The sequence below is a fragment of the Lagopus muta genome, chromosome 23 (genome assembly GCF_023343835.1).
Source record: "Lagopus muta isolate bLagMut1 chromosome 23, bLagMut1 primary, whole genome shotgun sequence".
Classification (NCBI taxonomy): Eukaryota; Metazoa; Chordata; class Aves; order Galliformes; family Phasianidae; genus Lagopus; species Lagopus muta.
The window spans coordinates 4,417,135-4,428,182 of NC_064455.1; the positions used below are offsets into that span (position 1 = coordinate 4,417,135).

General features: G+C 57.8%; 2 protein-coding genes across 3 annotated transcripts; one reads left to right on the plus strand and one right to left on the minus strand.

Annotated features, from left to right (window-relative positions):
• Positions 1–561: 561 nt before the first annotated feature.
• Positions 562–5,630, minus strand: LOC125703962 (uncharacterized). 2 transcript variants are annotated; one of them, XM_048969153.1, is made up of 16 exons: positions 5,514–5,630; positions 5,320–5,427; positions 3,960–5,175; positions 3,735–3,895; positions 3,494–3,653; positions 3,172–3,342; positions 3,010–3,101; positions 2,775–2,932; positions 2,597–2,700; positions 2,299–2,517; positions 2,127–2,212; positions 1,869–2,005; positions 1,691–1,780; positions 1,376–1,584; positions 1,085–1,291; positions 562–999 (listed from the first exon to the last, which is right to left on the minus strand). In XM_048969153.1, exons 3-16 carry the CDS (start codon positions 4,767–4,769, stop codon positions 712–714), a joined length of 2,892 nt encoding a protein of 963 aa, XP_048825110.1. In that variant the 5' UTR covers positions 4,770–5,175; positions 5,320–5,427; positions 5,514–5,630; the 3' UTR covers positions 562–711. The 2 variants fall into 2 exon arrangements, with proteins under 2 accessions (XP_048825110.1, XP_048825111.1); XM_048969154.1 differs by having other exon boundaries at positions 3,960–5,592.
• A 206-nt stretch (positions 5,631–5,836) lies between these two features.
• Positions 5,837–10,634, plus strand: TRAPPC3 (trafficking protein particle complex subunit 3). Its single transcript, XM_048969105.1, has 5 exons — positions 5,837–5,950; positions 7,944–8,041; positions 8,231–8,330; positions 8,563–8,745; positions 9,066–10,634. Exons 1-5 carry the CDS (start codon positions 5,909–5,911, stop codon positions 9,183–9,185), a joined length of 543 nt encoding a protein of 180 aa, XP_048825062.1. The 5' UTR covers positions 5,837–5,908; the 3' UTR covers positions 9,186–10,634.
• Positions 10,635–11,048: the final 414 nt, after the last annotated feature.

An 11,048-nucleotide genomic window follows, 5' to 3' on the forward strand; every position in this document is an offset into this window, starting at 1 on the left:
TCAGGCTGAGCCCTGCCCTGCCTCAGCTCTGTAATTATCCCAGGCAGCATCTGTAATTAGTGCCCTGATGTCATGATGCTGGGCCTGGGCTGCCTCACACGGTCCCTGCATGCCCCACCTCATCCTCCTGCCCCATGGCTCAGGGGGGGATCATTTCCCCACAATGCCATCCCCAGAAGATCCCCCCCCCCCCCCCCCCCCAACGTGGCTGCAGCCCCACACCCATCCCATGCCCTGCAGCCGTCAGACCCACGTGTGCCCCAGCCCTATTTATAGCTGCCCAGCCGCCTGGGCCAGCTCCAGCACATTCCCTGCACCGAGGGGGGAGCACCTCCCCCCAGCCCCGAGCAGAGCAGGACTGGATCCGTCCCCAGGAAGGAGAGTGGTTGCACAGCCATGGGGTGACAAGGAGAGAGGGCTGGGGGGCAAAAATGCAGCACAAAATTGATCAGAGTGCTGGATCTGACCCTAGAATAGCTCTGGGTGCTCTGAGCTGGGGTGAAGTGTGTGCTGGGGTGGCACTACCGTGTGGCTACAAGCACCCATAGGACACACACACAGCATGCTGGCTGGACACAGCCTTCTGGAGAGCAGAGGGCAGTTTATTGCAAGGCAGAGCACCGTGCTCCCCCTGTCCTGCACAGCCACTGCACATCATCCTTCCTCCAGCTCCCCGCACCCCAGGACTCATCCTCACACCCATCCCCACCTCTAACAGCTGTGCAGTGCCCGGGCAGCCCCAGCGACACTGAACTTTGCGCTCAACACTTCCGAGGGTGCCCGCATCTGCTGCTCTGGCTGCTGCCCACCAGCAAAGAGCGTGAAGGCTCCGGGCTCCAGGTGCCACTGCTGGGTCCAGACGGCACGCTGGGCAGCCAACACCACGAAGGACAGCTTGGTGGCACCACCAGCAGGAACGGCCACGCGGCGGAAAGCCACCAGCTGCCAGCGCGGCACCGGCACAGACGGCTGCTCCCAGCGCAGGTACAGCTGCACCACCTGCAAGGAGGGGATCAGCAGGAGGGACCCCAGCCTCACCCGAGCCCCCCAAATGGCCACGGATGCATGGAGCAGCCACGCTCACCTCCTCACTGTCACGTGGCCCCGTGTTCTCCAGCACCACCGACACGGAGAGGTTGGCGCAGATGGGCAGCACCGGGGGGCTCAGCACCAGGTCCCGGTAGTGGAAGGTGGTGTAGGACAGCCCGTATCCAAAGGGGTAGAGGGGAGCCTCCTGTCCGTAGTAGCGGTACGTCCGACCCTCCATGGTGTAGTTCTCCATTGGGGGCACCTATGGGCACAGCAGGGCCATCAGGTGTGAGCACAGTCCCTGGCGACTGCCTGCGGCCACTGAGAAGCTGCATCCTGCCCTCACCTGGTGCATGCCTGCAGGCCATGTGGCTGGCAGCCTGCCTGCAGGGCTGGCCCCCTGCTCGCCCAGCAGGATGCTGGCAATGGCCAGGCCAGTGGCCTGGGCAGGAAAGAAGCAGGCCAAGATGGCCCCCACGCCGTCATGCTCCTGTGCCCAGCTCACATCCAGAGGCCCCGCATTGAACAGCAGCAGGATGACGGGGTGCCCAGCAGCTTCAGGAGAGGGGTTTCACCATGAGCACACTGCAGGTGCTGCTTTGGGGCTTGGAGGGGGACGTGTGCCGTGTCCCCTACCCACGGACCACGTGCAGCGCCCTACCTGCACGCACAGCATCCTGCAGCAGCTGCAGCTGGTGTCCAGGCAGGGACAGGTGCTCGCGGTCCCTCGCCTCCATCTCCACATCTACCCCTGTGTGCAGGAAGCCGAGGGACACCGCGCTGCACCCCGTCCCCACATTCCCCACACGACAGCATCCATACCCAGTGCTGCAACCTACCCGTCCCCAGGCACACCAGCACCACATCAGCTCCCTGCACCGCATCCTCCACCTCATCCCTTGAGTAATCCCGGCACTGCGGCTCCCGGCAGCCCGCAGCAAAGCTGATGTTGGTTGACAGTGTTTGCAGCCCCCTCCTGCGTGGGGCACGACTGGGTCAGCGCACCGTGGGGGCAGCTCCCATCACCCCAGGGAAGGGCTGAGAGGGGCAGAGAGCACCTGAGGCGCTCCCAGGGCCGAGGACAGACGGGGGCTCACCGTGGTGTGTAGATGTACTGTGGCTCCGGCACCGGTGCGTAGTCCCCAAACAGCACACGGGGGTTGTCTGCAAAGGGACCCACTACCTGCAGAGGGGAGAGGGGTGAAGACAGGCACCCACAGCTCCGTGCCAACAAAGAGATGCACCGGTGAGCAGCAGCCCAGGTCTCACCGCCAGGCGCTTGCCATGCAGCTCGCGGAGCGGCAGCGTGTCCCGCTGGTTCTTCAGCAGCACGAAGCTCTTGATGGCTGCCTCCAGTGAGAGGTTGCGGTGCTCAGGGCTCTGCACCACGCTCAGCTCCAGGGCGTTGTAGGGGTTCATGGCCGGGGGGTCGAACTCCCCCAGCCGCAGCCGTGTGTAGAACAGGGGCCGGACGCGGTCACGCAGCGTCTGCCAAAACCCCAGCATCAAAATCTCAATCACGCTTCGGGCACGGGGCAATCAGGGCACAGGGCTCCTCATCACCGACCTCCAGCGTGATGTTGCCCATGGCCAAGGCCTTGGGGATGTGCATGAAGACGTTGTTCCTCACGCCGTAGGACAGCTCCAGGTTGAGGCCGGCGTTCACCGACGCTGCAACATTGGAGACAAAGAACCGCTCGCCGTGGCCGTGCGGCACCCATTTCACTCCCATCCCATCCACTCACCAATGGCCGTCTCCAGGTAGGTCTGTGTGTAGCGGTGCCCCAGCAGGATGAGCTCCACAGCCCCCTCGTCGCTCACCACGTAGCCCTCGAAGCCCCACTCGCCCCTCAGGATGTCCGTCAGCAGCTTCTTGTTGGCGCAGGCAGGGACGCCATTGATCCTGTTGGAGCAGGGACAGTGCAGCTGGGGAGAGGGGCAGTGCCACGCGACCCCCTTGAGCCCCTCGTGCTCAGTTACCTATTGTAGCTGCACATGAAGCTGTAGGACCCGGCACGCACACATGCCTGGAACTGGGGCAGGAAGGTGGTGCGCCAGTCCCGTTCCAGCACCTGTGCACACGGTGGCAGAAACATCAGCACTCGGGGGGCACCCACTGCCCCGTGCCCCCGCCGCGCTCACCTGGGCATCAAAGCTGAGCCTGGACACGGGGATGTTCTCAGGGCCACCGTGCACGCTGAAGTGCTTGCAGCCAGCACTGGCCTTGATGTAGCGGGGGTGCTGACCCTGCAGGCCCTGCACAAAGCTCGTGGCCAGCTCTGCAGTCAGGTACGGATCCTCCCCGTACGTCTCCTGGAGGTGCAGCAGAGGGATGCAGGGTCACAGCGCTTCTGCAGACCTCCCACCCCCACGGCCCTCATCCAGAGCTGCTGCCATCCTCAGGATGCTGCAGCACGGTCCTGTGGGGCTGGATCCCGCCCTGACCCCATCTCCGTGCTGGCACCTGATTCCTGCCCCACAGCGGGTGCCTCATGATGTTGAGCACAGGACTGAAGCAGCTGAGCCCCGTGTGGTCATCGTAGCGGCCGGCAGCGATGAAGGAGTTGTGCTTGGCACGCACTTCGGTGGCCGTGGCGTTGGCCACTCGGTACACGAGCTCAGGGCTGCGGGGACAGCAAGGGGGTGTCAGGGCATGCCGGTGTGTGCGGGCTCCACTCCACAATGGGCACCACCAGCCCTCATACCTGAAGGCAGCAGCCAACCCCAGCGCCTGGGGAAAAGCCGTGGCCCAGCCGGGTGCCTCCGCATCGCCCCGCAGGCACTCGGTGTTCCAGTTGTAGGGCGCGATGCCCAGGCGTGGGATGGGGGGTGCGGGGCCGTTCTGCAGGGCTCCCCCCCTCGCCATCTGCGGGCCACAGGCGCTGAGCAGGAGTTGAGGGCTGTGCCCCCTCCCCTCAACGTGCCCTCACCTGCAGCACCATCTCGGCGGGGGTCAGCCGGTCCAGCAGGTCCTCCAGGCGGCGGTGCCAGGGCAGCGTTGGGTCTCGGAAAGGAAAGGGCTGCGCTTCAACCCATCCAGGGCTCAGCACCGTGCACAGCAGCACCGCCACAGTTCCGAGCCACGCTGACAGCGCGCTGCGATGCGCTGGGACTGGAGCCCTCGGGGTTGGGACGCACGGGACGGCGGCTCGGCACGGCATGGCTCGGCTCAGACCGACGGGATCAGCCCCATCCCGGCATCCGCTGCGTGCTGCCGGCGGGGCGGAGCGCTCTGCAGCCCGGCCCTGAGCCAGAGCGGAGCCCCAGAGATGTCCCAGGCCACGGGAAACGGGAAGAGAATGGCGGTGTGGGAAGAGCCACGTGTGCGCGACAGCGAGGGGAGGCCGCGAGTGAGCCAACCCGAACAGACCCTCCGTATGGATTCTCCCTTCCTGTGCCCTGTTGCTGCCACCCATTTCTGCCAGCTGGCAGGGCACGGCTGCGTTCTGGCTTCCAGCCCACTGCACACAGCCCCTGGCCAGGGCTGCTCCGCAGCAGGAACAGGCAGAGCCACCCTGTGCAGCCAACCCGGCTCCAGGGAGAGCCCTGCTGCAGGACTGCCCTGGGCTCCAGCAGAGGCAGCAGCCGGGCTGCGCTGGCACAGCCCCACGCTCAGGGCACCACCTGCCTGACTTCTTGCACCTAAGGTATGTTGCCAGCAGGACAAGCAGTGGCCCTTTAGGGCTAAAAGCCAAAGTAGAAACACCAGGAGGCCTCTGCCCCACATCTACTATTGCCATCTGTTGGCCAAGCAAACAGTGGCGGAGCAGCCCCCGGCTCTAGCAAAACCCCATTGCTCCCCTGCAACAGGACAGGGCTGCCTTGGTGACACCCAGTAGCACGTGCAGCCATGGGCAACTGCACCAGTGATGTTTGCTTTGCGGTTTTCTCACGCTGTCAGTCCCTCAAAACAAACCACGAGCTGATGGCTGGCACTTGGCAGCACCCAGCGCCCGCTGCTCACACAGTACAGGTGACATGGCTGCACTGCGATTCCAAGGAGGAGGAGAAGTGCTTTTAGAACAGCCCCTGGGGTGGCACATCCTGCAGGGTCCCTCTGGTGTTACTGCTCCTTGCTGCCCAGCTGCAAGCACTCATGCAAGGAATAACAACAGGCTGGGGCAGCACAGCCCAGAACTTCATCATCTGGGTTAAAAACAGAAGGGAAAAAAAAAGCTGAAGGCTCCAGGAGAAGAGGCAGAATCTCAGCACCGCCTCCAGATTTGTTGTCCTTGGAGGGGCTGCAATCGAGTGGGGGGCACAGAGCCCCCAGCACTGCTCATCACTCACAGCAGCTCCAGCAGGTGAAGCATAAGCAGCTCAGTGCAGAAAGCACAGCCCACCTCTGCCAAGAGCTTCACCTCCTGTAACGATGAGGCCTTTCCACGAAGGATTTCCCTTCCGATATAAAAATTATTCATTCGGAAAAAAATAATGAAAACAACCCTAATTGCACATCACTGCTGCCGCAGGGAGCTCCTTACCGGCAGCTGGGTGCCCACGGGCCCTGCACGCAGCCGAGCATCCACCGGGGGCCGGCCTAGCTCCTCGCAGTCCCGGCCGCGCCCCCTAGCGGCGCGCTCCCCTCCACCGCCCACCCGCCCCAGCGCCTGCCGGGCGCAGAGTCAGCTGACCAGCGCCGCACGACGGGATTTGTAGGCGCCTCGTAGTCACGTGATGCAGAGCATGCTGGGAAGGATGACCCTCCCACCCCCCCCACCTGACGCATGCGCACTCAGCGAGCGCGTTGCATTGCGGGGCGCGTAGTTCTGAGCGCGGCGCGCAACGCGGGCGGCGAAACGACGCGGACTACGAATCCCGTGATGCTTTGCGACGCGGTGCCGGAGGGCGGGCCGGGCGAGGCAGCGGGCCGGGCAGGATGTCGCGCCAGGCCGGCCGCGGCACCGAGAGCAAGAAAATGGTAACGGCGGGGCCTGGCGGGGCCCGCGGGTCCCTGCGCCGCCGGCGGGAGCGTCCCGAAGGGCTCCGGCTTCGGGCCGGGGCGGGGGGTGCCGGAGGGGCCGGGCCCGGCGCGGGCCGCAGCCGCTTTGGCGCGGGGCTCCTCAGTGCATCGCGCTGCTAAAAGCACAGCTAACGGGAACGCTCTGAGGCGCTCGGATTCCGTTCGATTGCCCGGAAATGAGGAGGCCGTTAGAAATGTTTTAGGTGCCCGCCGGGCGCTGTGGGGCCGGTAGCAGTGGGGGAAGCTTCGTTTTACACGCAAACAGCCGGGACCTCCCGCCCACCCTCCAGCTTCCAGCCCCTCCTTACTAAAATCGCTTAAATCCTTATAAATGGTTGACCCCTCTCTGCATGTTTGTCAAATTTCCCTGCCGGCAGAGCTCAAGGAGACTTCCGCTTTGTCATTCTTGAGTGCTGAGCACTTAAGTAAGCTTTATCTTCCCAGGACGAAGGCTGAGCTGTAAGCAAGGCAAAGCAGCACAAAGTCTGTGTCAATTCTTCAGCTCTGAAACGAAGCAAAATTAGCAGGAGCTGCCTGGCTCCTTTCGGACTCTTGGAGTCACTTGGCTGGCTGCTGTTGGCCTCACGAGTTGCAATTACAAGATGGAATTCCCTGTCTCTTCTAACAAACCTGGTTTCTGTTTGTTGAGTGTTTGTTGCAGTCTGGGAGTCACCGCTCCTCCTGTGTGTCTCGGCTTGGTGTGAACTTGTTTGGAATGACGTGCGATCAGTGTTGTCACTTAACTCTGATGTTGTCTCTTTTCCCTTCCTTTCTGCCTGCCTGCTGCTTTCATTCTGTAGTATTGGTATTTGCCATTCATTTCACCTTCTGCATCTATGCATCTCATGGTAGGTGATAGGCTTTTAATCTGAGATTAGACTTTCTCTAACGTTTCTGATTGCTAAAACCAAAAGCAGAAATGAAAGTTGAATTATGAGCTTATTTGCTCCTGAACGCTTGCTTTGGATTCTGTGGAAAGCTGAAGCCTGTTGTAGCCTTTGTTTTGCAGCCGTGTAATCACTGATCTGCTTCATGGCTCCCAAGGAAACGTGCTGTGAATCACTGGAGCTGTAGTGATGGCTGTGAAAGGAGACACGATCCTGTTGTGTCCTCTGCAGATCTGTGCAGAATGCAAGCAATGCAGCTCCTAGTCCAGCACAGCCAGCAGCAGTGCACAGTGCGTCTGCTGACCTGACCTGGAACACTCCCTGCTCTTCCTCTTCTGGGTCTGAGGAGCTGATTTCAGCATATAATTTATGTGCTTCTGTAACTTTCCAGGGTTGAGATAAGCATCGCTGCTTCTTGGCAGCAGAATGTAGTAGATCTGTGAATGGACAAGAACGTTTTGTCCTGTTGGAAAGACCAAAAATTAGGTCTGCTCAATGTTGCCAATTTGCAGTGCGTTTCTGAAGCAGAGAAGAGGCACAATCTGAGCTGCAGGCCCCTTCACCTCCAGATCATTGACTGAAATAAATTCAGATCCTTGGCAACTGCATGTTATTGCCTGGAGCTGGTCAGAACCACGTGTGAGATGACCTGGAGGTGTCATTCCAGCTACCTGGGGGTGTCCTCGTTAAGGCAGAGCGATGCTCAGTAGTGGCTCACAAGACATGCTAAAAATGACTGTGGAGTGTGAACAGCTTCCTGGTTTGCCTCTGCAGGTCAGCTGTGTGGCCTGCTGATAGCAGTGCTGCTGTGTGGAGAGAGGGAGAGAGCAAAAGTGCTCAAGTGCTCTCTTGTTCTAAGCAGAAAGAGCATTTCTCTGTCCGAGGAGACTGAAGTTGCCTTGCCAAAATAAGAGCTGGGATCTCCTACTGCACAGCAAATACCTCTGAGATGGCAGCTTTCTGTTCCCCTTCTCCAGGCCACTCGAAGCAGCGCTGGATGTAGATGCAGCAGTGCTGTCAGTTTCCATGTTGGCTCGTGCTAACTGCTTTTTACCTCTGCCTAGAACTCAGAGCTCTTCACGCTGACGTACGGCGCTCTGGTCACCCAGCTGTGCAAGGACTACGAGAATGATGAAGATGTCAACAAGCAGCTTGACAAAATGTGAGTGGATCTGCTGCAGCAGAGCTGTAGGAGCTCAAGCTTGCTGCAGAAACAAGGCAGACTGAGTTTTACACAGTACTGCTACTCCCCAGATGCATGTGTTTCTTTCTCCACTTTTGTAGACGCTCGTTGTTTTTCTGCAGCTGTGCTCTTTAATCCATAGCCTGTTCCTCTTGTGTGCTCTCTCAGGGGTTACAACATAGGAGTTCGGCTGATAGAAGATTTTCTGGCCCGATCCAATGTTGGGAGATGCCACGATTTCCGTGAAACTGCAGATGTTATTGCAAAGGTAACTGGCAGAGCTCAGCTTTGTTGGGTTGTTGCTGCTGCTTGCATTTATGTCAGCGGCACAGGCAGCGTGTGGGCAGGGTTTTACCATGTGCTCTTTCATAGGATTGCAGATGGGATTGTGGTATAACGAGAGAAAGAATGGTGGAAAATATATGCTGAAATGTATTCAGGAGGTTGCCAACAGCAGGGTGTAACCAACATTCTCATTTGTGTTCTGTTTGACATAACAGATAGCATTTAAAATGTACCTGGGCATCACTCCGAGCATCACCAACTGGAGTCCTGGAGGTGACGAGTTCTCTCTGATCTTAGAAAACAACCCCTTGGTGGACTTTGTGGAGCTCCCCGACAACCACTCCACTCTCATCTATTCCAACCTGTTGTGTGGAGTGCTGCGAGGTGCCCTGGAAATGGTGAGCCAACGTCTCTCTTCCAGCAGGATATGAATAATCCAGGGATCTGTAGCACTGAGTGGTGGGGTTAATTGGCTTAATTGGACTCTGATCTCTGAAGAGACTCTTGGTTACCCCATAGGTGTTTTGTTTGTCTAGGCAAGGTGCCCACTGTCCACTGAAAGCCAAGATGTAGAAAGCTGTGATCTTGAAAACTGATACGTCCCTCCCCAGAGCTCTGCACTGCACATCATACCCTCAGAGTCCTTAAGCTTCAGGGTCAGGCAGGAAGCTGCTTCTATAAAGGAGATAAGAGCTCTGCTTTTCTCTTCCATCACCAGGTTCAGATGGCCGTGGATGTCAAGTTTGTCCAGGACACACTGAAAGGGGACAGCGTCACAGAAATAAGAATGAAGTTCATCAGGCGGATTGAGGACAATCTTCCAGCTGGTGAAGAGTGAATCACAACCCAGCCTCCTTTGAGGCTGGAGGGGACCAGCTGGTGTTGGCCCTTAGCTTTCCTCACAGATCTGTAGGGATCCTGTACGTTCAGACTGACTCACTGACTGTTTAAGATGTTACTCTATTCTTCTACTGTTACTTCCATTTTTCTGTAGAGGGCAATTATCTAGTTGCTGTTTGTTTCACAGGTTCATTCTGAAGCTTTTTCATAAGGTGATGTCGTTTTCATGTTCCCCTGGGAACTCTTTCTACACTTAGTTTCTAACTGTGACGTTTGGTTGTGAAAGAACTACTGCTCAGATTCTAAAAGAGCTCCAGTCTGTCCGAACCTGAATCCAGGTTTTATAACTAGAATTGGAGGCTAAGGCATAAGAACCCACTGACTTACTGTTAACTGCTGTCCTTAAAAAGGGTTAAAATTCACTTGGAGATAAGTGCACAGCATTTCTGTAGTTGGTACCAGCAAAATGCAGGCTTGACACCAAGGGTGATGCCTGACACCCTCCTGGGGAAGCTCCTTTCCTCAGAGAGCAGCAGCAGCACACAGCACTCAGATTCAGGAGACCCACCTGGTTCTTTCTGCTGTTTCTCTTCACAGCAGCATTGGTGAAAGCAGAAACCCAGCAACACCTTCCTCCAACAGGACGCTGTGTGAAGTCTCACCATTCCCCTCCTAAAGGGCAGAGCCACTAAATTGCATAGGAAAACCACTGAGCATTTTAGATGGGAGAAAGGAACTAGCAGCTGGAGCTGCATTGTGTTCTGCAGCACGCACAGCCCAGTCCACAGAACCAGAAACTCAATCTGACAACTGGAAGGTATTAAATTCGTATCAGCAATATTGCCTGCTCTCCTGTTACAGCAGATAAACACTGACAAAGTGGAGGAGGAGGGGGGGATGTTCTTACACAGATGTTTAGGCTACAGCAGGATTTCCCACGTTAGCAAGCCATGGCAGCCTGTGACACCTGCTGCTCTGCAGAGCGGAAGCATAAAGTAGCATTATATCACACAAAGCAGGATGATGGAAAATGAGCTTCCTCCACCATCCTGTTCAGGCAGAAAACAGTCAGACATTCAATTCTCAAATCACTTTACGTAGCATGAAGGCACACAAACCCACAGAGAACCAGGAGCCTGAGGCTCTAAGCTCTAACTGCCACAAGAGGGGAGCTGGCAGGCTGGGGACCTTTGTAGGTTTGTGCCTGAGTGTAAGGTGTGAGAGAGAAGGGCACAGTTTGTGCTGCCAGTTGCTGAGGTTCTCCAGGTGCCTCAGGACAGCTCACCTCGTCCCTTTTTGCCCAAGGGAGTCCTTCAGCCAAAGGGTTTGGGTGCCAGGTTTGGGGTGCACAGGTAGGAAAGCTCCGATGTTTCACATTGTTGACCATTAGATATCATTTTAAGGCTGCATTTTCAAAGCTATTGCATTAAAAGAATCCCGATGTCAACTGGTTTGCCTTTGCTTTTTTGAGCTCAGCACTGGGTGTGCATCACCCTGCCCGGTGATGGGAGCACAGCAGCAGGAATGTCTGCCTGCTGTGTGAAAGCTGCTGCTGGGAGGGATTGGGGCTGGGGCTGCTGCTGGGGGCAGCGCTGGGAAACCAGACAGTCAATGTTTGCTTGTTTGAGCAGCAGCATTTTTCTGCCCCGTGAATACCTATGCGTGTGCATCAGCAGAGGCTGCTGTCAGCCCGGAGCTGCCCTCACAGCTAAGAAATGCTATTTGTGATTCCACGGAGCAGAGAAAAGCCGTCTCAGGAAGCTGCGGGTCCCTTCCTGTACCCTCAGCGCAGCACTGCAGTCAGCCACGCGGTGCTGGGAGCGCGGCATCTCTTCAGGATCAGCGATTTGAGCCCTCCGAG

Coding starts and splice junctions, on each gene's coding strand:
- TRAPPC3 (XM_048969105.1), top strand. CDS start 5,909: ATGTCGCGCCAGGCCGGCCGCGGCACCGAGAGCAAGAAAATG. Junction 5,951..7,943: donor GCACCGAGAGCAAGAAAATG/GTAACGGCGGGG, acceptor ACCTCTGCCTAG/AACTCAGAGCTCTTCACGCT. Junction 8,331..8,562: donor CTGCAGATGTTATTGCAAAG/GTAACTGGCAGA, acceptor TTGACATAACAG/ATAGCATTTAAAATGTACCT.
- LOC125703962 (XM_048969153.1), bottom strand. CDS start 4,769: ATGGCAATAGTAGATGTGGGGCAGAGGCCTCCTGGTGTTTCTACTTTG. Junction 3,654..3,734: donor GGGTTGGCTGCTGCCTTCAG/GTATGAGGGCTG, acceptor CTGTCCCCGCAG/CCCTGAGCTCGTGTACCGAG. Junction 1,292..1,375: donor GGCCTGCAGGCATGCACCAG/GTGAGGGCAGGA, acceptor CTGTGCCCATAG/GTGCCCCCAATGGAGAACTA.